The sequence below is a fragment of the Erythrolamprus reginae genome, chromosome 4 (genome assembly GCF_031021105.1).
Source record: "Erythrolamprus reginae isolate rEryReg1 chromosome 4, rEryReg1.hap1, whole genome shotgun sequence".
Taxonomy (NCBI): Eukaryota; Metazoa; Chordata; class Lepidosauria; order Squamata; family Dipsadidae; genus Erythrolamprus; species Erythrolamprus reginae.
In genome coordinates, this window is record NC_091953.1 from 3505476 (window position 1) to 3533146 (window position 27671).

The 27671-nt window shown below is 43.2% G+C and overlaps 1 protein-coding gene across 1 annotated transcript in view; it reads left to right on the forward strand.

Moving 5' to 3' along the window:
- The first annotated feature begins 10071 nt into the window (after positions 1 to 10071).
- MAP6 (microtubule associated protein 6) overlaps positions 10072 to 27671 on the forward strand; it is a 31855-nt gene continuing 14255 nt past the window's right edge. Inside the window, exons 1-4 of the mRNA XM_070751615.1 lie at positions 10072 to 10457; positions 11364 to 11795; positions 22306 to 22522; positions 25134 to 25299. Coding sequence (XP_070607716.1) covers positions 10072 to 10457; positions 11364 to 11795; positions 22306 to 22522; positions 25134 to 25299 — 1201 coding nt within the window. The remainder of the gene's footprint in view (positions 10458 to 11363; positions 11796 to 22305; positions 22523 to 25133; positions 25300 to 27671) is intronic.

The window sequence follows — 27671 nt, forward strand, 5'->3', positions numbered from 1 at the left end:
ACTGGAAAAGGGCCAGAAAACCACAAATTGAGCCAATTGTAAAGTGTCCAGCTCTTTTATTTAAAGGAAAACTTACTGGGGGATCTGTCCAAAGTTTTCTAGTACTGTCCAAAGTACACCGCACATTGCTCCACCACTTGCTTCATACGCAACATGTTCTCGTCCCGACACGCTCGGTAATCGTGAAACCTGACCAGGTCGTGGCAAACCGTCTGGATTTCGGCATGGAGAACCTTGTTGGTCTCTGCCAAGGTCCGGTTTTGGGCCTCCAGGGCTGCCCGCGTGTCTTCCCGTTCTTGGAGCAGCTCCCGAAGTTCTTTCTCTTCCTTTTCTAAGATCTTCACCATGGATGTCAAGGAATCGATTCTCTCTTCCATGGTCTTGTTCTCCTTCTTAATGCCCTCAATTTCCTTCAGGAGCTTCTGGTTTTCCACCAGCCGGTTGGCCACTCTTCCTTTAAGGGTGCTGATCTCCTTCTTTAAGCTTTCCTGGGTAGACGTCGGCAGGGTCCCTGCAGTTTTCTCCATGGCGTTGGAGAAAGGGCCTTGGATTCAGTGCCGTTCCCGTCAGTTCTCCTCTGTGAGGAACAAGCAAAGGGGAGAGTAAACCAGCATCAGATCACCATATTCTTGACGTGTCCCTTTTGTTTTGGGATACGTCACTAAATGGTCTAAATCAGTGGTCCCCAAACTACGGCCCGCGGGCCACATGCTGCCCCCTGAGGCCATTTATCCGGCCCGCCAGTGAGTGACAAGAGCACAGGGAAAAGAGAGAGAAAGAAAGAAAAGGGAAAGAGGGAGGGAAGGAGAAGTGGAGAGGAATGAAGGAGGGAAGGAAGGAAGGAAAGAAGGAGAAATGGAGGGAACAAGGAAGGAAGGAAGGAAGGAAGGAAGAATGAAATTGAGGGGCAGAGGAAGGAAGGACTGTTTTGGGGGGGAGGTAATTTTTTTAAATTTTTCTCTCAACATACATTCAAACAACACAGTGTACCATCTAATTTTCCATGAATAAAATGTGGTATTTGGTTAGTAACTAATATCAATCATCAAAAAAGTTGCAAAAGGTTTTTTTTCTAATTTTGTCATCCAGTTACATTCATTTTCTTTTAAATTCCCTCCTTAATGTTCCTTCAAAAAGTGCAACACCAATTATATTTCTAACTTATTAACCATTATGCCAAAGTGCTTCCTTCTTTCTTTATACATTTTTCCATGAGCAAGAAAACCTTGTATAGCCAATCAAATGTTAACAAAATAAAATAAAAAACAAAACATAAACATATATGAATTTCAGACCTTCTCCCCCCTCTAAATAGTACGTTCCCATTTTGTTTTTTACTTTAAAACAAGGTATGTGCAGTGTGCATAGGGATTTGTTCATAGTTTTTTTTATAGTCCAGCCCTCCAACAGTCCGAGGGACAGTGAACTGGCCCCCTGTGTAAAAGGTTTGGGGACCCCTGGTCTAAATGGTCTAAAACCTGGCAACTTCAAATCTCCACCACTAAATGCTCTGTCTTACATATTGGTAAAAAGAATCAGAATATTAAATATAAACCTGGAGGAATTGAACTTATTGATAACCCTCAATCTGTCAAAGACCTTGGAGGACTCATATCCAATGACGTAAGTCCTAGAGCTCAGGGCAACAACATTGCCAAAAAGGCTTTAAGAGTTGTTAACCTCATCCTTGGCAGCTTCTTCTCTGGTAATTTTGAACTGCTAACAAGAGCTTACAAAACATTTGTCAGACCAATCCTAGAATACAGCTCGCCTGTATGGAACCCACATTGCATATCTGACATCAACACAATTGAGGGAGTCCAGAAATATTTCACAAGAAGAGTCCTTCACTCCTCTTCTCACAACAAAATACCTTACTCTGCCAGACTTGGAATTCTTGGTTTAGACAACTTACAACTCCGTCGTCTCCGTTCCGACTTAATTATAGTTCATAAAATCATATACCAAAATGTCCTACCTGTTAACGACTACTTCACCTTCAACCACAACAACACATGAGCACGAAACCGATTTAAACTCAATGTCAACCGCTCCAAACTTGACTGCAAAGGATACGACTTCAGCAACAGAGTAATCAACGCCTGGAATGCCCTACTTGATTCTGTGGTTTCTACTCCTAACCCCAAAACCTTTAGCCTTAGACTATCTACAATTGACCTCTCCCCCTTTCTAAGAGGTCTGTGTAAGGAGTGTGCACAAGCGCACCACTGTGCCTACCGTCCCTGTCCTATTGTCTTCTTTTGTTACTTTTTATCATTACTTATCTAATGTTTTATTTGTACAAATTACCACCCTATAATTGCTTGACAAAATAAAATAATAAATAAATAAATAAATAAATAAATAAACGAACCAACCAACCAACCAACCAACCAACAAACAAACAAATAAATAAATAAATATTTTCAAATGGACAATCATGGCAGGTGACCGCAGTCTGGCCCTGTTTAATTTATCTTCTCAGGTTAGTTTGGTATTGGAGTGGGAGATACAAGGAAATGGGATGGGAGACCACTAGGGGAAAAAAAACCCTCATCCCAATAATATTTAATGTGAAGCCTGTGCAGAAGTTGGTGATAAAATAACGGCTTGCCACACTATCTATAGAAGGCCTGGTGTTGATGGGAACTTGGGATGGGGTGATTTTCATGAGGGAACAGATGTAGCCACAAAGCATTCTTTTGGGAAGTTCAAGGACATCCTATACCCAGCCACATGGGCGGAAGCAGGACTGCCCATGCTGGCACAATCTAAGTGGGCAAAATGACAAGTTTGTGGGTGGGGGAACAAGGGATGTGAACTTTCAACTGGGTGGGAAACTAAGATTCAGGTTCCCCAGTGTAGAGTTTAGGATGAGATGAGATGGAGACCTCACCTACAAAAAGTTATTGATAAAGTTGAACAGGTCCAAAGATGGGCTACAAAAATGGTCCTTCTTTTCCTCCTCCTCCTCCTCCTTCTTCTTCTTTTCTTCTTCTTCCTCCTCCTCCTTCCTTCCTTCCTTCCTTCTTCATTATTCCTTTTTTGTTCTCCACTCCCTCCTCTCCATTCCTGTCTTTCTCCCTCTTCTTCTCCTGGACTATCACTGGAAGTCCACTTAATAAAGAGTCTAATTTATAAAGCCAATATAAGAGCAACTCCCACCAAAGTTCTTCACCTTCCTTTGAACTACAAGACAGTCTTATCCTTGGAAAATGCTGACAAAAAGACATCAAATCAATGTATTATTCAGAATTGCGTCATAGCATCATCCAAGATGTTTGTTTATTGTGGAGATCAGAAAAAACATCATTTTTTGCCTACTCACCGAAGGATTCTCAATTCCCAGGAGAGAAATGGAGTCGCCCAAACAGCCCAGCACCAGCCACAGCAGAGGCCAATCCCAACGCTCAGAAGATGCCTCACAGTTGACATCACAATGCAGGCTCCATCACACAAGAGAGAGAGAGACCCTTGAGGAAGGGACCTTTTTACGTACACTGAGAGCATCTGCACTGAAGACAAATCTGTTCTGTTCTATTCAGTGATGGGACTCATTCGAGACAATGATGAATCCGCCTACAGATGGGAAGTTGAACAACTATCCTTGTGGTGTGACCAGAACAATCTAGAACTGAACACACTCAAAACCATAGAAATGGTGGTAGACTTTAAGAGAAAGCCTTTCACCCTTCCACCTCTCACAATACTAGACAACACAGTATCAACAGTAGAGACCTTCAAGTTTCTAGGTTCTATCGTATCTCAAGACCTAAAATGGTCACCTAATATCAAAAACATCATCAAAGAAGCACAACAAAGAATGTTCTTTCTGCGTCAGCTCAGGAAGCTCAAACTGCCCAAGGAGCTGCTGATCCAGTTCTACAGAGGAATCATTGAGTCTGTCATCTGCACCTCTATAACTGTCTGGTTTGGTTCTGCAACCCAACAGGACCGACACAGACTTCAGAGGAGAATCAGAACTGCAGAAAAAACAATGGCTGCCAACCTGCCTTCCATGGAGGACCTGTAGACTGCACGAGTCCAAAAGAGGGCGGGGAAAATATTGACTGACCCCTCGCATCCTGGACATAAACTGTTTCAGCTCCTTCCCTCAAAACGTCGCTACAGAGCACTGCACACCAACAACTAGACACAAGAACAGTTTTTTTTCTTGAACTCAATCTCTCTGCTAAACAAATAATTCCCTCAACATTGTCAAACTATTTACTAATTCTGCACTATTATTACTACTAGTTTTTTCTCATCATTCCTGTCATCCTTTTCCTCCCACTTAGGACTATATGACTGTAACTTGTTGCTTGTATCCTAAGATTTTTATTAATATTGATTGTTTCTTCATTGCTTATTTGACCTCTATGACAATCATTAAGAGTTGTACCTCCTAATCCTTTACAAATATATGTTTTCTTTTATGTACACTGAGAGCATCTGCACCAAAGACAAATTCCTTGTGTGGCCAATCACACTTGGCCAATAAAATTCTATTCCATTCCATTCTATTCTAATATTCTATTCTAATATTTTATTCTAATATAATATTCTATTCTATATTTCTTGTTCTATTCTATTCCGTTCTAATATTCCATTCTAATATTCTATATTTCTTGTTCTATTCTGTTCTACTCTACTCTACTCTATTCTATTCACACTGTCACACTCCCTTCCTGGTAATGAACACTTTAGCGCAAAGTCTATACTTGCTGACAACTGGTATCACTTGATCAAGCCACTCCATCACATTAAGAATTTAGTGAAAAATGAAGTAGTTACCATTTTTTACTAAGTTTGCTAAGTCAGTAGTTACTAAGGTTCTTGATAAATGATTATCGGGTTTTGAAAACCTGGCATCACTGAATCACCTTCAACAATTTTGTTGAATTAACAAAAGATTTTTGCATTGGATTTTGAATAAATGTGCAATTAATTGTTTGACCTAGAAAGAAGAAAAAAGTGGTGGTTTTTTTCCTCGGAGTCTCTAGTGTACACCTCTTGTACATCTGTTGCAGGATTGCATCTCTCCCTGTAATATATAATAGCTTCTCCTTTGTTAAGATAATAGCATATTCTCCACGTGTCTCTTTGTCTACCCAGAGAAAGAAAGAGACATAATTTTTTAATATGGCTGCATTTCCACATTCAGGGATGGAGGTTTTCCCAGCTCTAGACACCAGCCACAGCTCTGAAAGTTGGAAAATTTATTTTAAATAACATTGGGATATCAAAGATGACAATCCCCCTCTCAGGTTTCTAAATGGATAGACCGAAAGCATGGATTTATTCATTTATTTTCTTGTTATTCTCCTTTTGCATTATATACCTGTATTTGAGAGTGTTTGGAGCAGCATTTAAGGCATATTAATTGAATGAATGAATGAATGAATTTATTTATTTATTTATTTATTTATTTAATATGCTGCCCCTTTTCGAAGACTTGGGGCTGCTAATAATATATAAAGCAGTATACATCAAGATAAAATAATTAAAGTTAAATTTTAGAATTACATTTTAAAAAACTAAAAGGCCTATACCCATTCAAACAAACCTACTATACATTAATTGGCCAAAGGATAATAATAATAATAATTTATTAGACTTGCATGCCACCCCTCTTTGAAGACTCGGGGTGGCTCACAACAGCAATAAAACAGTACAATACAAATTTAATATTTAAAACTATGACTAAAAACCCGCTATCTTAAAAAACAATCAATACTATACAATCACAACCAAACATAACTCTTAATGGTCAGAGAAGGGGAGACATTAATTGTCCCATGCTTGGCAACATAGATAGGTCTTCAGGGTCTTGTGGAAGGCAAGGAGGTTGGGGGCAGTTCGAATCTCTGGGGGGAGTTGATTCCAGAGGGATGGGGCCACAACAGAAAAGGTTCTTCCCCTAGACATTGTTTAGTCGATAGAGCCGGAGAAAGCCAACTCTGTGGGACCTAATTGGCTGCTTAGATTCGTAGAATCTAACGAATGAATGAGTAAATGAACAAACGAACATACATGCATACATCAGGGGTGAAATTAATTTTTTCCCCTTACTGGTCTGTGGGCATGGCTTGGTGGGCGTGGCATGCTTGGTGCAGAAGTTGATGAAAGAGTAGTAGATGCTCGGAACAAACTTCCAGAAGACGTGGTTGGTAAATCCACAGTCACTGAATTTAAACATGCCTGGCATAAACATATATCCATCCTAAGATAAAATATAGGAAATAGTATAAGGGCAGACTAGATGGACCAGGAGGTCTTTTTCTGCCGTCAGTCTTCTATGTTTCCATATTTCTATGGCTTGCCACGCTATCTGTAGAATGCTCAGGCCTCCTTGTCTATGGGAGCTTGGGAGGGAGAAGATGCAGCCACAAAGCATTATTTCGAGAAGTTCAAGGCCATCCTATGCCCACCACCTGGCTGGAAGTAGAAGTATGAGTTGCTATGCTGGAACAACCTCATTGGGCAACGTGACAGGTTTGTGGGTGGGGGCAAGGCATGTGAACTTTCAACTGTGTGGGAAGCTCAGATTCAGGTGGCTCCGGGAATAAATTGGAATTTTGAGCAATGCCTTGACTTAAACATAGAAGATAGATGGCAGAAAAAGACCTCATGGTCCATCTAGTCTGCCCTTATACTCTTTCTTGTATTTTATCTTAGGACGGATCAATGTTTATCTCAGGCATGTTTCAATTCAATGACTGTGCATTTACCAGCCACTTCAGCTGGAGGTTTGTTCCAAACATCTACTACTCTTTCAGTAAAATAATATTTTCTCACGTTACTTGAACTCTGATTTAAATTTGGATGTTACCTGCAACCTTGACAACCAACCTCAAAACCAGTGAGCAAACGAGTCTTCGGAGAGGGGCGGCATACAAATCTAATAAATTATTATTATTATTATTATTATTATTATTATTATTATTATTATTATTAAACTAATGTGCTGAAGCGGAACAGACTACGTACTAGTCATTCTCCGCCCACCAACTCCCTCCCCAAAAAACTAAGTTATAGTTTTTTTGTTTGGAGTACTATAAGATAAAGCCTTATACTCCAAACAATATGGTAATTGGAAGGGAGACCACTAAGAAATTTTGAAGACTGCAGAACTGAAAAACGGCCAGAAACCCACAAATTCAGCCACTTGTAAAGTCTCAAGCTCTTTTTTTAAAAAGGAAAACTTACTGGGGGATCTGTCCAAAGTTTTTTGGTACTGAACGGAGGGATGGAGTGGTATCGGAGGTGCTGTCCAGCATTATTCAGAAAAATAATGTATGTGACAGCGAAGGGAATCATAGAAAATGTAAAGACCCTGCTCGAAAACAGAAGGTTTAATTCCATGGAACTGAGGATGGTGTGAATGTGCACTAAACTTGATCTCAGCCCCTCTGCTCGGAAACTGGGCAACAGAGGAGAAAAATTAACCTGGCAGCCGCCACTGAATTCTCGCATGAAATTTTAATGCTCTTCTAAATGCAGAATGTGGGTTAGAGTCCGCACACAGCATGCTTTAACCTGATTGTGAGTTCATGCGTTGCTTCTGGGGTCGCAACGAAGGAAAGGCTGAATTCACACACATGCTGGAAACAAAGCAAAGGGTTTTTTTGTTTTGTTTTTAAGTCATTTATTTATATTTCACATTTTTCAACTGTCTGTCTCCATCCAGTTTGGTCTGCAGTATGAATGGGTTATATTTGTTGTGAGAATGGAATGGAATGGAATAGAATTAGAATAGAGTAGAGTAGAATAGAGAATAAAGAGGAGAAATAGAATAGAATGGAATACAGAGAAATAGAACAGAACAGAATACGATAGAATGAAATAGAAATAGAAATAATAGAAATAGAATACAGAGGAGAAACAGAATGGAATACAGAATACTGTAGAAATAGAACAGAACAGAACAGAATAGAAATAGAATATAGAGGAGAAATAGAATCGAATCGAATACAGGGAAGAAATAGAATAGAATAGAATAATTTATTGGCTGTGTGATTGCACACACGAGGAATTTGTCTTGATGCATATGCTCTCAATGTACATAAAAGAATATTCATCAAGAATAAAAAGGTACAATTATCTAAAGCATGGAAAATAGATATTATAAGATAGATTTTAGATGATAGATAGATAGATAGATAGATAGATAGATAGATAGATAGATAGATAGATAGATAGATAGATAGATATGGATGGATAAGTAGATAGATATAAAATCTGGGGGGTGGTTAAGAAGGTAAAATAGAAAGGGGTGGGAGATTTTGTGTGTGTTTGTGGGTGGGTGTAGCCCTCGGTCAATACAGTTGGGCGTCCCTTGGCTTTTCGTATCTGTTAGTGCAGCCTCATGGTTGCGGAGTTCATGACTTGCAACCGCCATCCAATCCCAGTTGAGGATGACAAAGTTGCAGACCCAAATAGTAGTGGAGACAATTTCTCGCAGGCTGCAATGTTGTGATCCTCACTGCGATTTGATGGCAGTTGCGTGATTCCGCAACCTGAGTGCCCAGCTGTATTGACCGAGGACTACACACACACACACACAAACATGCAAACACCCTCCCTCCTCCGTCCACCATTCCTCCATCTCTTTTACCTTCTCAACCGACCACCCAACGGGAATTCCCAGCCTTCCTGCAACTCTCCCGAGCCTCAGCAGAGCAGGTGGCTTTGAAAAGGCTTCTTACTTTTATTTATTTTATTTGACATACAAATACTGTATAGTATTGTATTGTAGTATGTTTAACATAATATAGGTATAAAGTAGAGATAGAAAAGTACATAAATGCACTAGTGTGCCTTTCGTTCCCTGTCCAATTGTCCCTCCTTTACATATATCTTTTTTATATCTTTTCTTCCTTTCTTATATCTTCTCCTCTATTTTTATATCTTTTTTTCTATCCTTTTCTTTATATCTATTACTACATGTCTATTCTCTTCAATATGTATTGCGTATTGGACAAATAAATAAATAAAATAAAAATAAAAACACATTAGGACAGGAACGGTAGGCACAAAGGGGCACTTATGCACCTTTGATAAGCTTCCGCTGATTAAAATCCTGTAAAGGTGCCAGTAGTGCAAGAGGGACTAGCAGCTTGGATGAGAAAGCAAGAACTCCTTTTCCCCGCCCCTCTCCACGTTCCAGAATGGCACACTCCATCTATTTCCCCTCGCTGCCCGCCTTCCCCCCCCCCCGTGCAGATGCAAAGTGTGACGCTCCGACTGGAATGGTACGACCCGATCTACACGCTCTCCTCCCCCCCGTCTGACTCCCGAGTGGACCGACCCACCCCTCCCTTCTTTTCTCTCCGGTGCACCCGGTCTTCCCACACTGAGGACTGGCGCCTTGCAAAGACTAAACCCAAGCCGGAGGAGCCACCCCCGGAGCCAGGACTATCCGACCCAGCATCCTCAGCACCCTTCCTTTCAGGGAAAGGGTTAAGGGCACCCGCCTTCAAATTCCCCCTAGCCTCCCCCCACTCTTCTTGCGCCTGCGCACTGGTGGCAGCAGGTGCTCTCCCCCCCTCCCCTTGGGCATCCCGGCTGGGTGGGGCCGCTTTCACTGCCGCAGCCCCCCCTCCCGCCGCCGCCGCCCAGACTGGCTTTGGACCGCCTTGGTTGAGCATCCCTGGTATATTGGGGGGTGGTCTCTCTGTTTATTTAGATCTCCCCCCTTTTCCTTGCAGGGTTTAGAGAGGGGGGTGTCTGGCTGCTTGTCTGCCCCTCCCTCCTTCCATCCCTCCTTCCATCCCTCCTTCCTTTCATCTCATGGAGGGGGGCATTCTTTGAGCATCCCCTTAATTGAGGAGGGGGCTTTTGCAGCTTGATTTTGGGGAGGGGGCTTCGGAGATTAGGAAAAGAAAAGAGGGAGGGGTGCGGGGATTTTCCCAGCTAAGTTGGGGAGGGGGGTGTCTTTGGACGCAGGTGGTGTTGGGGGGTCTTTGGGGAGCTGGTTTGTAGGGGAAGGGAGGGGAGGGGGTTTCATTGTCTGGTTTGGGGAAAGGCCGGACCGTGGCGGGGGAGCGAGGGCAAGACCCCGCGGCCGATATGGCTTGGCCGTGCATCAGCCGGGCGTGTTGCATCGCCCGTTTCTGGAACCAGCTGGACAAAGCCGACATCGCCGTGCCTTTGGTCTTCACCAAGTACTCCGAAGCCACCGAGCTGCCCGGCACTCAGGCCGTCTTCCAGCAACAGCCGGCTGTGCGTCCTTTGCCCTCGGCCGTCGACGTCCAGCCGGCCGGGCTTGGTAGCGACTACCATGGCCATGCCAAGCCCACTTCGGCTGCGGCAGTGGACCACGGGCCCGCAGCTGCCTCTTCTCGAGCGGGGGCTCAGCCCAAAGATGCCTCGTCTTCCTCGGTGGAGTCGGTCATGCGAGAAGACTTCAAACACTGGAAGGCCCAGCGGCCGGAGCCGAGCTGCAAGCCCAAAAGGTTTGCTTATTTGCCGATGACTCTAAAGTGTGCAATAGGGTTGATATTCCTGGAGGCGTCTGTAACAAGGCAAATGATTTAGCTTTACTAGATAAGTGGTCAAAGCAATGGAAACTGCAGTTCAATGTTTCCAAATGTAAAATAATGCACTTGGGGGAAAGGAATCCTCAATCTGAGTATTGCATTGGCAGTTCTGTGTTAGCAAAAACTTCAGAAGAGAAGGATTTAGGGGTAGTGATTTCTGACAGTCTCAAAATGGGTGAGCAGTGTGGTCAGGCAGTAGGAAAAGCAAGTAGGATGCTTGGCTGCATAGCTAGAGGTATAACAAGCAGGAAGAGGGAGATTATGATCCCACTATATAGAATGCTGGTGAGACCACATTTGGAATAATACTGTGTCCAGTTTTGAAGACCTCACCTACAAAAAGATATTGACAAAATTGAAGGGGTCCAAAGACGGGCTACAAGAATGGTGGAAGGTCTTAAGTATAAAACGTATCAGGAAAGACTTCATGAACTCAATCTGTAGAGTCTGGAGGACAGAAGGGAAAGGGGGGACATGATCGAAACATTTAACTATGTGAAAGGGTTAAATAACGTCCAGGAGGGAAGTGTTTTTAATAGGAAAGTGAACCCAAGAACAAGGGGACACATTTTGAGGTTAGTTGGGGAAAAGATCAGAAACAACGTGAGGAAATATTATTTTACTGAAACAGGAGTAGATGCTTGGAACAAATTTCCAGCAGACATGGTTGGTAAATCCACAGTCACTGAATTGAAACCTGCCTGGGATAAACGTATATCCATCCTAAGATAAAATACAGGAAATAGGATAAGGACAGACTAGATGGACCAGGGGGCCTTTTTCTGCCGTCAGTCTTCTATGTTTTTTCTCTGTTTCTAAAAGCGACTACCAGCCTTCGGAGCAGCCCTTCAATAACCAGAGCCAGTACCAGAAGGACTTCCGTGCTTGGCCCATCCCCAAGCGCGGCGACCACCCGTGGATCCCCAAACAGCTGGTCCTCCCGGCCGGAGAGCCGGACAAAGGGACCAAAGAGCCAAGGTCCGGCAGTGGGGACAGAAGAAGCCGGTCGCAGATCGAGTGCTTGGAGCCGAGGAAGGAGGAGGCGGAGGCCACCACAAGCAAGCCCATCGTGGAAGAAAGGCCGACCAAGGCCAAAAAGAAGGGCCAGCACCCGGAAGACCACGCTAAGCCTCCCCACCAGCAGGCGGGGACTTCAGGCACCCAGGAAGGCGGGAAAGGACGAGCCGTGGTCGACGCCCTCAACCGGCAGATCAAGGAGGAAGTGACGGCTAGGGTGACCACCTCCTCTTACAGGTGAGGCCTCCAAAATTGTGTGCATCCCAGTGGCCGGTTAGGTCCCACAGTATCACCTTCTCTGGGTCCCATCGGCCAGACAGTGTTACCTGGCGGGGCCTAGGGGTAGAGCCTTCTCTGTGGTGGCCCGGTCCTCTGGAACGAACTCCCTCTGGATATACGCACTGCCCCCTCCCTCCTGATCTTTCACAAAGCTCTGGAGACCCACCTCTGCTGTTGGGCATGGGGACTGTGAGCGATGACATTGTCTCCGGACTATATTATGAATGATTGATTGATTCGTATGAATGATGATCTCAATCTATATAATCTGGAGCCGTGTTTTTCAGTGTGCAGGTGTGCCGTGGGGAAATTAAACATGGGTCCTCATCAAACTACGACCATTTATCCAGCCCGCCGCCAGCTGCCTCCATCCAAACATAAACATTCCCATCACAATCCCTCCCGCTATCAGCGACAGGAGGAGGGGAGGTACAGGGAATGCTCACTAACCAATTGCCTTCGAGGATTCATCTCGACCACTAGCAATGAACCAATAGCAGGCCGCCTCTCATCCACACCCAGCTTCCTGCTCCCCTTGAAGGAGGTTTTTTCCAGCCCTAAGTCTTTGCAGGATTGTTTTCATTCCTGCATAATAATAATAATAATAATAATAATAATAATAATAATAATAATAATAATAATTGGGGGAAAGATCAAAAGCAACATGAGAAAATATTATTTGACTGAAAGAGTAGTAGATGCTTGGAACAAACTTCCAGCAGACGTGGTAGATAAATCCACAGTCACTGAATTTAAACATGCCTGGGATAAACATATATCCATCCTAAGATAAAATACAGGAAATAGTATAAGGGCAGACTAGATGGACCAGGAGGTCTTTTTCTGCCGTCAGACTTCTATGTTAATAATAATAATAATAATAATAATAATAATAATAATAATAATAATAATAATAATAATAATAATAATTTATTAGACTCGTAGCGGCTCACAACAAATACAAAGCACAAATCTAATATTAAAAACAATTATAAAACCCATTATAAAACAGTCATACCATCCAATTAAACCATACATACTTCCTGTGAAAAAAGTTTTTTCAGCCCTAACCAGGGATAAAATAATGTGCTGAACAGACTAAAGAACCTAGTCAGATAAATACCTGGTAGGTAGATTTCCCCCCTCTATTTTCCTCCCCCAAAACTAAGGTGCGTCTTATATTCTTGTAATTATACTTATATACTGTACTCTGAAAAATACAGTATTTCCTATACTGCCTGGAGGAAGTGGCTAGTTGCAAATCCGAGACCCGTAAAAAAAGGCCTTTGGTTTATTTATTTTTTATTGGTTTATTGATTTATTGTTAGAGTTGAAAGGGACCATGCAGGTCATCAAGTCCAACTCCCTGCCTGAGCAGGAAACCCTATAGTATCCCAGCCAAATGGCAGTCCAATTTTCTCTTTAAAATGTCCAGAGTTGGGGAGTTCACCACCTCCGCAGGCAGGTTGTTCCACTGGTTGATCGTTCTGACCGTCAGGAAGTTCTTCCTTACTTCTAGGTTGAATCTCTCCTTGGTCAGCTTCCAGCCGTTGTTTCTCGTCCGGCCCTCCAGTGCCCTGGAGAATAAAGTGATCCCCTCCTCTCTGTGGCAACCTCTCATATACCTATATACAGTTATCATGTCCCCTCTGGCCTTCCTTTTCTCTAGGCTATCCATGCCCAGTTCCCGCAGTCTCTCTCTTAACTCGCAAAGCTGCAGGAAGTTTAAAAGTTGACGTGAGAATTTTATTTTGCTGTTGGACTTTGGGCAGGAAACCCTGAGGTTGAAAACACAAGTCCATGTGTTTGTCTTGGGCATCTTGAAATTCACGTGCGGAAATCTAAATGGAGACCATTTGGATAAAATGGGCGAAGGGAGGAATTCGGTCCCTTGGCTGGGTATCTTTGAGCCAGTCCATTTCTCTCTCAGCCCAATCCACCTCACAGGGTGGTTGTTGTGGGGGAAATAGGAGGCAGGGATTTATTTATTTATTTATTTATTCATTCATTCATTCATTCATTCATTCATTCATTCATTCATTCATTCATTCGATTTTTATGCCACCCTTCTTCTTAGACTCAGGGCGGCTTACAACATGTTAGCAATAGTACTTTTTAACAGAGCCAGCCTCTTGCCCCCACAATCCGGGTCCTCATTTTACCCACCTCGGAAGGATGGAAGACTGAGTCAACCTTGAGCCAGTGGTGAGATTTGAACCACTGACCTACAGATCTACGGTCAACTTTAGTGGCCTGCAGTACAGCACTCTTACCTGCTGCGCCACCCAAGCTCTTGGGTGGATAGGTTTGCCGCCTAGAGTTATTTGTAAAAATAATAAAGGAGAGATACAAATTATTTATTTATTTTATTTATTTATTTATTTTGTCCAATGCACAATAATACACAATGAATATTATAGAAGATATAGTAGAGAAGAAATACAAGATATAGGAGAGACTATAGGACAGGGGACGGAAGGCACTCTAGTGCGCTTATGCACGCCCCTTACTGACCTCTTAGGAATCTGGAGAGGTCAACTGTGGATAGTCTAAGGGTAAAATATTGGGAGTTAGGGGATCACACTACGGAGGACGGTAATGAGTTCCACGCTTCAACTACTCGATTACTAAAGTCATATTTTTTACAGTCAAGTTAATATTAAGCTTGAATCTGTTGTGTGCTCTTGTGTTGTTGTGGTTGAAGCTGAAGTAGTCTTTGATAGGCAGGACATTGCAGCATATGATCTTGTGGGCAATACTTGGATCATGTTTAAGGCATTAGAGATAAATAATGATAGAGAGATAGGTAAAGAGATAGGTAGACAGACAGACAGACCTAGATGTGTGTGAGTGTGTGTGTGTGTATAACATATTTTACTGACAATGAAAAGGGAGACTAGTATAGATCTATTTCATCAGTTAACGTTATTATTGTTGTTGTTGTTGTTGTTGTTATTATTATTATTATTATTATTATTATTATTATTAATTAGATTTGTATGCTGCCCTCTCCGGAGATTCGGAGCAGCTGACAACAAAAACAACAATGTGACAAATCCAATATATTAAAAGACATCTAAAAAAACATTATTAAAACCATGTAACACAATCATACCATATATAAACAATATAAGCCCAGGGGTATTTTAATTTCCCCATGCCTGATGACATAGGTGGGTCTTCAATAGCTTACGAAAGGCAAGGAGAGTGGGGGCAGTTCTGATCTCCGGGGGGAGTTCATTCCAGAGGGCCGGCGCCACCACAGAGAAGGCTCTTCCCCTGGGGTCTGCCAGACGACATTGTTTAGTCGACGGGACCCGGAGAAGGCCAACTCTGTGGGACCTGATCGGTCGCTGGGACTCGTGCGACAGAAAGCTGTTCCAAAGGTATTCTGGTCTGATGCTATGTAGGGCTTTATAGGTTATTACCAACACTTTAAATTGTAACCAGAAACTGATCGGCAGCCAATGCAGGCCACAGAGTGTTGTAGAGACCTGGGTGAATCTAGGGAGCCCCACGATGGCTTTCGTGGCCACATTCTGCACGATCTGAAGTTTCCGAACACTTTTCAAAGGTAGCCCCATGTAGAGAGCATTACAGTAGTCGAACCTCGAGGTGATGAGGGCATGAGTGACTGAGCAGTGACTCGCTGTCCAAATAGGGCCGCAACTGGTGCACCAGGCGAACCCGGGCAAACGCCCCCCTCGCCACAGCTGAAAGATGTTTCTCTAATGTTAGCTGTGGATCGAGGAGGACGCCCAAGTTGCGGACCCTCTCTGAGGGGTTAATAATCCCCCCCTCCAGAGTAATGGACAGACAGATGGAATTGTCCTTGGAAGGCAAAACCCACAGCCACTCCGTCTTGTCATATCCTTACCAGGATTTGAACCTGGGGAGTCTGCCTGTAATTCGACAGAAAACCCCCCCATCTATAGTCACACACACATATACACTGCTCAAAAAAATAAAGGGAACACTCAAAGAACCCATCCTAGATCTTAATGAATGAAACATTCTCACTGAATACTTTGTTCTGTACAAAGTTGAATGTGCACAACAGCAGGTGAAATTGATGGTCAATCAGTGTTGCTTCCTAAGTGGACAGTTTGATTTCACAGACGTTTGATTTACTTGAAGTTATATTGTGTTGTTTAAGTGTTCCCTTTATGTTTTTTTAACAGTGTGTGTGTGTGTGTATGTGTATACACACACACACACACACACAGAGAGAGAGATAGATAGATACATAGAGATATACACACACATATGCATACACATAAACATATGCACATACATTGATACATGTATATTTACTCGGTTAAAGACCTTGGTATACTAGTAACAAAAGATTTAAGTGCCAAAGCCCACTGCAACAATATAGCCAAGAAGGCTTCAAGAGTTGTAAACCTAATCCTACGTAGCTTCTGCTCTGGCAATCTCACACTACTTACCAGAGCTTTCAAAACTTTTGCCAGACCCATCCTTGAATACAGCTCATCTCTTTGGAACCCATATCACATCTCGGACATTAACACCCTCGAAAATTTCCAAAGATACTTCACCAGAAGAGCCCTTCACTCCTCCACTCGAAACAGAAGACCCTATGAAACCAGACTTACAATCCTGGGTTTAGAAAGCTTAGAACTAAGACGCCTTAAACAAGATCTAAGTATTGCCCACAAGATCATATGCTGCAACGTCCTGCCTGTCGGCGACTACTTCAGCTTCCACCACAACAACACAAGAGCACACAACAGATTTAAACTTAATATTAACCGCTCCAAACTTGACTGTAAAAAATACGACTTCAGTAACCGAGTTGTCAAAGCGTGGAAACTGATTACTGGACTCCATAGTGTCATCCCCAAATCCCCAACACTTTACCCTTAGATTATCCACGGTTGACCTATCCAGATTCCTAAGAGGTCAGTAAGGGGCGAGTACAAGTGCACTAGAGTGCCTTCCGTCCCCTGTCCTATTGCTCTCCTATATCTCCTATACTTTTCTTCTATTCCTATATCTCTTCTTCTATTCTTTCATTGATATGTTCTATTACTATATCTTCTTTTCTATTCTTTCTTAGATATATTTTACTATGAGTATCTCCTCTATAACCTTCATCATGTATTTTACTATGTGTATATAGATATATACCCACTAAAACCCTCATTGTGTATTGGACAAAATAAATAAATAAATAAAATATATGTATGTATGTGAGAGAGATACACAGGCAGGTGGATAGATGGAGAGAAATAGGTAGATGCGTAGATAGATGATAGATTACTCAAAATTGGTTCTCTAGAACCTGTCAAAATTGGTTCTCCAGAACCTGTCGGAACCTGCTAGATTTCACCCCTGTGTGTGAAAGGACAGGGAAAGACAACAACACCAAAAGTTTTTATTTTATGTAACTGGAATGAAGAAGCATTATGGGCTTTTATGTAAGTGTCAAGAAGTCCTGCTAAGCTGGGTTTGCTTGTCTGGATACTTGGGGTCATGCGAATCTGGGCTTTGTGGCTTAGTGGAATCGGGCTTCTCAGTTTTAATTCTGGCTTTATTTCTCAACTTTGAAAACTGTGAACACCTCTGGACTTCAGCTGCCAGAATTCCCCAGCCCATGCATCATAAAAATCAGGCTTGGTCCTGTGGGGGACACACTTAATGACCACAATCCCAAAGTCAGTGATGGTCGTACATTGAGAGCGATGGGGGGAAAGAGTTAAAAAACAATGTTTGAAGCATTTATTTATTTATTTATTTATTTATTCATTCATTCATTCATTCATTCATTTATTTGGTTTGTATGCCGCCCCTCTCCGCAGACTCGGGGCGGCTAACAACAGTGGTAAAAACAACATGAACAATCCAATTAATAAAAACAACTAAAAACCCTTATTATAAAAACCAAACATACACACAAACATACCATACATAACTTGTAGTGGCTTAGGGGGAAAGAATAACTTAACTCCCCGATGCCTGGCGACAAAGGTGGGTCTTAAGTAATTTGCGAAAGACAAGGAGGGTGGGGGCCGTTCTAATCTCTGGGGGGAGTTGGTTCCAGAGGGCCGGGGCCGCCACAGAGAAGGCTCTTCCCCTGGGGCCCGCCAAATGACATTGTTTGGTCGATGGGACCCGGAGAAGGCCAACTCTGTGGGACCTTATTGGCTGCTGGGATTCGTGCGGTAGAAGGCGGTTCCGGATGTATTCTGGTCCAATGCCATGTAGGGCTTTAAAGGCCATTACCAACACTTTGAATTGTGACCGTAAACCGATCGGCAGCCAGTGCAGGCCGCGGAGTGTTTCAGAAATGTTGGCGAATCTTGGAAGACCCACGATGGCTCTCGCGGCCGCATTTGCTTTGAACAATGCAAAACACGGGAGAATTGTCGCCTGATGCAACAGAGCTGCAAAAAAAAAAAAAATGATATTGTTAAATGGGAGGAAAATTATGGAGATGACTCAGTCAGATGTAAAAATACCAGGATTAAAATACAAAGGTTGCTTCTAAAGTGGGAGAAATTTTTGAGATTAAGTCACGGGGATCTTTTCCTTGGTTGGGGGGAACAAAACACCACCACCCACCGAATTTAGAAGATTTGTACCAAGACAAATTCGCACCAAGACAAATTCCTTGTGTGTCCAATCACACTTGGCCAAGAAAGAATTCTATTTTCTAGGCTTGCGTGATTTGCAAGGGGCTGTATCAAATCAAATTTGGATTTTAATACAGATTTTTAATCTGTGATGTATTATATTTATTCCTGAATTTTTAACCTAAGATATTCCTTGAGGGTTTTCATTTGTTCTGGTCTCGGACTGTAATACACTTGATTTGGGGCAGTGAAATATCTAGGGCTATGCTAGAAGTCAATGTGAAATTAAGAAGGAACTTTTTGACAGGGAGAACAATTAACCAGTGGAACTACTTCAATTCAAAGTGTTGGTTATGACCTATAAAGCCCTTCATGGCACCGGACCAGATTATCTCCAGGACCGCCTTCTGCCGCACGAATCCCAGTGACCGGTTAGGTCCCACAGAGTGGGCCTTCTCCGGGTCCCGTTGAGTAAACAATGTCGTTTGGTGGGACCCAGGTGAAGAGCCTTCTCTGTGGCAGCCCCACCCTCTGGAACCAGCTCCCCCCAGATATCAGAGTTGCTCCCACCCTCCTTGCCTTTCGCAAGCTCCTTAAAACCCACCTCTGTCGTCAGGCATGTGGGAATTGAGATTTTTCCCTTCCCCCTAGGCTTATAGAATTTATACATGGTATGCCTGTATGTATGAGTGGTTCTTTAAATTGGGGTTTTTTAGATTATTTTTAATATTAGATTTGTTTACATTGTCTTTTTTATTGTTGTTAGCCACCCCGAGTCTTCGGAGAGGGGCAGCATACAAATCTAATAAATACAAATACAAATACTTGCCACCAGAAGTTGTGAGTGCTCCGTGGAAGTTGGACAGCCTTTTGTCTGAAATGGTTTAGGGTCGTGATGGCGAACCTATGGTGTGAGTGCCACAGGTGGCATGCAGAGCCATATCGGAGGCGTGCATTGGTGCATGCGTGCATTGGGCAGCTGATTTTTGGCCTTTGGAAAGGCCGTTTCCCCTTCCGGATGCCTCAGAGACGCTTCCCTGAAGCCCCGGAGGGCAAAAACACCACCCAACGGGCAAACCATTGGAAGTTTGGAAAACGCACTTCCCGTTTCCTCGTTGTGCTGTTCTTTGCACTCCAGAGGGTTCAGGGAAGCTTCCTGAAGCCCCGGAGTGCAAAAAACAGGATAACAGGCAAACCGGAAGTGCATTTTCCAAACTTCCGGTTTGCCCGCTGTGCTGTTTTTTGCGCTCCAGGGCTTCCCTAAATCTTCCAGTGTAGAAAACAGCACAATGGGCAAACCAGAAGTCCGTTTTTCCGAACTTTCATTTTGGCTGGTTTTTCACATCCCAGGCTTCGGTGAGGCCTGTGCACATGTGCGGGAATGGGAATTGTGTGCATTCGTGAGAGCAGCGCGTGGGAGGGAAGGGGTGTGGGCCCTTTTGCATGTATAAAAAAGGTTCACCATGACAGGTGTAGGATCTCCTGCTTGAGCAGGGGGTTGGACTAGATGACCTACAAGATCCCTACCAACTCCGTTGATCCGTTATTCAGAAATTGTGGGTGCTTCTGTCATAAATGGTGTAGGGCTGTGATGGTGAACCTATGACACGCGTGAGTCCGGTTTGGAATGAGCGGCATTACAATGCAATACAATACAATACAATACAATACAATACAATTATTTATTATTATTATTTATTAGATTTGTATGCCACCCCTCCGTAGACTCGGGGCGGCTCACAACAATAACAAAGACAATGTAAGAACAAATCTAATAATTTTAAAAACACTAAAAACCCCATTATTAAAAGCAAGCATACACACAAACATACCATGTATAAACTGTATGGGCCCGGGGGAGATGTCTCAGTTCCCCCATGCCTGACGGCAGAGGTGGGTCTTAAGAACTTTACGAAAGGCAAGGAGGGTGGGGGCAGTTCTGGGGGAAGCTGGTTCCAGAGGCTCTTCCCCTGGGTCCCGCCAAACGACATTGTTTAGTCGACGGGACCCGGAGAAGGCCAACTCTGTGGGACGTAATCGGTCGCTGGGATTCGTGCGGCAGAAGGCGGTCCCGGAGATATTCTGGTCTGACGCCAATACAACACAACACAACACAATCAATACAATACAATAATACAATATCTGCTGGTACTCGAGCTGTTGCCCTAGCTCAGCTCCATCGCACATATGGGCACCTGCTAGCTGATTTTTGGCTTGCACGGAGGCTTTGGGAGGGCCTTTTCGGCCTCCAGGGGAGCAGGAGAGGGTGTTTTTGCCCTCCCCAATCTCCATGAAAGCCTCTGAGCCTGGCAAGGGTAGAAAATGGGCCTACCGGGACCACTGGAAGTCAGGAAATGAGGGACCGTGGGCATATGGACGGGTATTGAATATGGTTGTTTACAAGCGCTTGCGTGCAATAATGCCCACAGTCTTCGGAGAGGGGCGGCATACAAATCTAAGTAATAAATAAATAATAAATTATTTCGGCACCCGAGGAAAAAAAGTTTTGCCATTGCTGGTGTAGGGTATCTTGCTTAGATGGGGGGTTGGACTAGATGACCAGGTTCCGTGACCAGGTTCTTAAGTATAATAATAATAATAATAATAATAATAATAATAATAATAATAATAATAATAATAAAAATATATATTTATAATAATAAATATAATAAATATAATAATAATAATAATAATTAATATATTTATTATAATTATTATTATTATTATTATTATTATTATTATTATTATTATTTATTAGATTTGTATGCTGCCCCTCTCCGAAGAAAGTTTTTAAGAAGAAGCAATTTTTCCCACAGGAATCAATGTAAAAGCAAATAATGCGTGTGATTGGGGAAACCACAGTGAGGGTGGAGGCCCTGTTTCCTCCCAGGAGATTCCTAGAGAGGCCCCATGGAGACTTCTCCCCACCTTTTCAAACCCTGTTTCCTCCTAGGAGATTCCTAGAGAGGCCCCATTGAGGCTTCTCACCACCTTTTCCGGCCCTGTTTCCTCCCAGGAGATTCCTAGAGAGGCCCCACAGAGGCTTCTCCCCGCCTTTTCTGGCCCTGTTTCCTCCCAGGAGATTCCTAGAGAGGCCCCACAGAGGCTTCTCCCTGCCTTTTCCGATTACAATTTCGGAGGCTCGGGTTTGTAAGTGGAAAATGGTTCTTGAGAAGAGGCAAAAAAAATCTTGAACACCCGGTTCTTATCTAGAAAAGTTCGTAGGTAGAGGCACCTGTACTTTTTTACCCCCCTTTTCTGCAAGATGCGTTCCAATCCGAAGGGACCAGAGGCTCTTCAGACTGAGCATAATTAAACCATTCATTTATTTTCCAGTCGGGAGACATAGCCAATGATCCCTCAGAGTAGATCTTCTGTGTTTCTGAATTAGTTCTAGCTCTTCTCCTCATTGAACAGGCAGGCCCGGATTACTTATGCATGCGAAGACAGAGGAGCCTCTTCTCTCCGACGACATGAATAGGCACATTTTATTTGATTTTTTAATTTTATTTATAATTTTCAACAGCATAAAAGAAAAAACATCTCGATAGATAAGTGAGTCTTGAGACTCTTGCGAAAGGCGAGGAGGGTGGGAACAGTGCAAAACTCTAGGGGGAGCTCATTCCAGAGGGTTGGGGCTCCCACAGAGAAGGCTCTTCCCCTAGGCCCCATCAAGCAACATTGTCTGGTTGACAGGACCTGGAGAAGGCCGACACTGGGACCTAACTGGTCGCTGGGACTCATACGGCAGAAGGCGGTCCTGCAAGTTGGTTTCCTCTCAAACGGGATTCTGCTATCAGCTGCACAGGCCTCTGGCGAGCCACCAGCTACTATTCTCCTGTTCACTTTCTACTTTTCTGCTCCCCCAGAAATGAATTTCGACCGTGGACAGACGTCGTGAGGCCGGTGAGGCCTATCAAAGCCAAGTCCCAATACGAGCCGCCGGATGAGAAAATCAGTCACCAGACAAGCTACAGTTGCCAGTTCACTGCCGAAGGAGCGAAGCCCGGACCGCCGGATAACAAATATATGGAGCGCCGAAGAATACGCACCCTCTATAAAGAGCCGCTGAAAGAATCTCCAAAGGTAAGGATGGAGGCCACGTCCACAGGGGTCCGCAGGAGAGCATAGCTTGCTTTCGGACCCATGCGCAAAGTGTTGCTCCTTTGGGCATGCAACATCAGAGCACACCTCCAAAAGGAGCAAGGCCAGCATTGTGACACCGTGAAGTAGGGGTTTTTCCCCCTCTCTCGTCCTTATAGCCTGGAGAGAAAGGGATCAACAGAGAGTAAGTAGGTACACCACATGTTTTCCCCCCCTTTACCCTCCGCATAGAATGGAAGGATTGGAGAGAAAGGGACCACAAGTGGTTGCTGGTAGTGACTACTTCACCTTCAACGGCAACAACACACGAGCATGTAATAGATTTAAAGTCAATGTCAACCACTCCAAACTCAACTGCAAACTCCAAAACCTTTAACCTCAGATTGACTTCTACCCATTTCTTTCTTTCTTTTTTAACTTTTATTAGAAATTCATAAAAACAAACAGAAGTACAGTGTTCCCTCGATTTTCGCGGGTTCAAACTTCGCAAATAGCCTATACCACAGTTTTTCAAAAAATATTAATTAAAAAATACTTTGCGATTTTTTTCTATACCACGGTTTTTCCCGCCCGATGATGTCATACGTCATCGCCAAACTAATAATTTTTGCAAATAAATAACAAAAAAATAATAATTATTGTTAATAAATAATTACGATTATAAATATCAGGATCACTAAGTGTTTTATTCAATGGTGAGTACCAGTAAAAATGGTGAGTAAATGGTTGTTAAGGGAATGGGAAATGGTAATTTAGGGGTTTAAAGTGTTAAGGGAAGGCTTGTGATACTGTCCATAGCCCAAAATGTTGTATTTACTTCCGCATCTCTACTTCGCGGAAATTCGACTTTCGCGGGCGGTCTCGGAACGCATCCCCCACGAAAATCGAGGGAACACTGTACATTCAAAAAATTGAGAGATATCTTAATCTCTCTTCCCTTACTTATTTTGCTTTACATACAATTATACATAGTATGCGGTTTTTCATATCGATATTTTTCCTGCTCTTCTAAAGTAACTCTATGTTCATATATAAATAAAGGTAAACTTAAGTTCATAAGAAAAAGAAGGAAGAAAAAACAAAACCAAAAGAAAACATAATCAAACAATTTAATACTTTCCTAATCAAATAAATCTGCCAGATCTTTAAAAAGTCTGGAATTTATCTAATTATAAACTGTGTATATTTTCACAAATCTAACGTCAATAAAAAGAGGAAATGTTCTCCAAATAGATTTTTATCATATTTCTTCTTTGTGGCGTAGGTAGATTAATTACAGTGATACTTCGTCTTACGAACTTAATTCGTTCCGTGACCAGGTTTGTAAGCAGAAAAGTTCGTAAGACGAAGCAATTTCCCCCATAGGAATCAATGTAAAAGCAAATAATGCATGCAACCCCATCCCAAAATTCACCCCTTTTGCCTTGCGCCGCTGGGAATCCCCGCTTCCGGATTTCCGTTGTCAGTCGAAGCGCTGGGATTCCCCTGAGACTCCCCTCACTGGGATTCAAAGCAGCGCCGGAAAAAATGAAAGGATTTTCAGGGGAAATGAAGGGAGCCTCAGGGGAATTCCCGCGCTTCGGCAAACAAGGGAAGTCCGGAGGCGGGGCATCCCAGTGGTGGCGGCTCAGGTTCGTAAGGTGAAAATAGTTCGGAAGAAGAGGCAAAAAAATCTTAAGCACTGCGTTCATATCACGAAAAGTTCGTATGAAGAGGGGTTCGAAAGACAGGGTATCACTGTATAGTAGTACCTTGTGATACGAACCCCTCGTCATACAAACTTTTTGAGATACGAACCCGGGGTTCGGAATTTTTTTTGCCTCTTCTTACGAACTTTTTTCATCTTACGAACCCGCTGCCACGAACGCCGAACCCGGAAGTTTGCCAAAAGCTCGGGTTTGGCATTCAGGAGAACGCCAAGAAACCCCCCGGCTGTTTCGGGAGGTGACAGATGGGCGGGGCCCATCTCGGCGGCCTCCCGAACTTTTGCCGAACTTCCGAGTTCAGCGTTCGCGGCGGCGGGTTCGTAAGGCGAAAAAAGTTTGCAAAAGTTCATGTTCAGCGTTTGGGTTTGGGAGGCCACCGAGAAGTGCCGCCGCCCGGCTGTCACCTTTGCAGAAGAGCTGTGGAGCTGTCGGCCGGTCGGGAGGCTCAAACGGAGGTGGGGAATCCCAATAGGAAATTCAGGGGGCGGAGCTTTGACGTCACGGAGACGTCCTTCCTGACCGGCCGAAACGTGGACTCTTCTTGCGCATCGTTAATCTATTCATATCTGCCAATTCCATTATTTTGTTTTTGATATGTACACTGGTTTGTGTGGAGTCTCCCCGTTTCTAAGTGGTCTGTGCATAAGTGCACCGCTCTGCCTACCCTCCCTGTCCTACTCTCCTCTATTTTCTTTCATCATTGCTTTTTATCCTTCCTTTTTCTAACGTTATGTTTATACAAACAACCATCTTATAATTGCCTGACAAATATATCTAAACAAAAAATAAAAATAAATAAATTCACTTTTTCCCCCACCTCTCCTCCCTTCCCCTGTGCCTGTCGTGTACACCCTCCCTCCCCGGTGGTCTCGGTGGTCTCCGACCAGGTGGAGAAGCCCAGCCCTCAGCCTTCCAAGCCAAAAAAGACGACCCCAAGCCATAAACCCGTGAAAAAGCCCAAAGATAAGCAGATGGCATCCAGCAGGGCATCCAAGAAGAAGAGCACAGAGACACTCGGCCGAACAACCACGGCTGGCGAGGACAAGGAGAAAAGTAAAGAAATTAACAATAAGTTGGCCGAAGCGAAAGAGTAATTCACTGCAGTTACTTGCTGCTTTTTCCTGTGTCTCTGTTTATTTCTCCTCCCTTCCTCCCTCTCTTCCTTCCTTCCTCTTCCCTCTCCTCCCTTTCCCACTCTTCTTCCTTTCTTCATATCCCCGCCTTTCCTCCCTCCCTCCCTCTCTTTCTTCCTTCCCTTCCTCCCTTTCCCACTCTTCTTCCTTTCTTCCTTTTTCTTCTTTCTTCCTCTAACTTGCCTCCCTCCTCCTCCTCTCTCCCTTATACTATCCCCTCCCTCCCCTCCTTCTTTCCTTTCCCTTTCCTCCTTTCCTTCCTTCCTTTCCTTCCTTCCTTCCCTTGCTTGCCTCCTTTTTCTCTATCCTGTCCCATTCCTTCCTTCCCCTTTCTCCTTTCTTTCTCTTATTCCTTTCTGTCTTTCTCTTTCTCTCTCTTTTCTTTTCCTTTCCCCCTTTCCTTTCCTTCCCTTTCCTTTCCCCGTTTCCTTTCCTTTCCTTTCCTTCCTCCCTTGCCACAAAATTAATTAGAGACTTCTAATCAGCTTACGCTCCGACTGTATTAGAAGCTCGTTCCATGTTGGGTTCTTAAGGAGATTAAAAGGAGCAGCTGCGCATTTCTCTAAAGGTGCGCGAGGATTTTAGCAGGAAGCTGGGAGCAGAACTGGAGGGTTCTAGTCACCTAAAAATTACGAAACGTTCGCGGCACCTTTGCTTCTGAAACTCAGGCAGCAAAGTTGGGTTATAGACAGGAAAGTTTGAGGGGAGAAGAGGCAGTGGTGGGTTTCCCTTACCTTGGCCACCGGTTCAGGAATGGGAGCATGCATTCGACACTTCTGCACATGCGCAGAACATCCGTGATAGTAGTAGTCGCCTACCACCATTATTGGTTCGCCCAAACCAAGCTGAACCAGTCGAAACCCACCACTGGAGAAGAAGCAGTGTTTTTCGAAGGCACGCAAAACTGGGTATTTCCAACTCTCTTAAAAGCAAGACAATCCTCAGCTGCCATTATTACTACTAGTATTATTATTATTACCATGTTTTCCCCAAAATAAGACCTTGTCTTATATTTTTTTGAACCCTGTCCCTGAAATAAGCACTTGGCCTTATTGCCATGCACTCAAAAGCCTGATTGGGATTATTATCAGGGGAGGTCTTATTTGGCGGGAAACAGGGTATTATTATTATTATTATTATTATTATTATTATTATTATTATTATTATCAACAATGCAACACAGCAAATGAGATCATGATGCTGGATTTCGTATTTCATTACCAGTCAGATGCTTCTGAAGCACCTAGGACTGCTTACTGTATTATTATTAGTATTATTATTATTATTATTATTATTAACAATACAACACAGCAAATGAGATCACAATGCTGGATTTCGTATTTCATCACCAGTCGGATGCTTCCCAAGCACCTAGGACTGCGTAATGTATTTATTATTATTATTATTATTATTATTATTATTATTATTATTATTATTATTATTTTAATTCATTAAGTATGAAACTCAGTCAACTGAACATTTAAAAATACATCGCCAATATCTCTGCGCTGATGGTTGATATGGGTTGCTGCCAACATCCTAGGTATCAACCAGGTATCTTCTTAAAATATTTATTATAATATTATATTTTATTATAATCTTAATATTTTAAGAAGATACTTGATTGATACCTAAGATGCTGGCAGCAACCCATATCAAATAATAATAATAATAATAATAATAATAATAATAATAATAATAATAATAATAATAGTACGGTTCAGACTCTGTTTGACAGCACCATACCCAATATAATAATAATCTACTACAGAAAGTAAGAAATAGAGGCAGTCCTCGAGCTATGGCCACCACTGAACCCAAAATTTCTGTTGCTGAACAAAACATTTGCTAAGCGAGCCTTTTCCCATTTTAAAATCTCTCGTGGCACCGTTCTCAAGCGAACCATTACAATTGCTAACTTAGTCCTCTTAGCTAGTCCCATGGTTGTTAAGTGAATCGGGGTTCCCCGTGGACTCAGCTTGTCGCAAAAAGGGGGTCACCTGACACACCGGCACTTTGTAACCGTCATAAATATGAATCGGTTGCCAATATTTTGACCCCGTGGCCGTGGGAAGGCTGCACCAGTTGGAAGTGTGAAAAATACGGCCGTAATCAGTGCCGTTGTAACTTTGAATGGTCGCTGAATGAAGTCGAGGGCCTCCTGCAGTCCCAAAATTGCAAAATCAATAAATAATATTAAGATTTAAGATTTAATTGGATTTGTATGCCGCCCCTCTGTGAGGACTCGGGGCGGCTCACAGCATATACAGGAAGCAGTAATAAACAATCTAA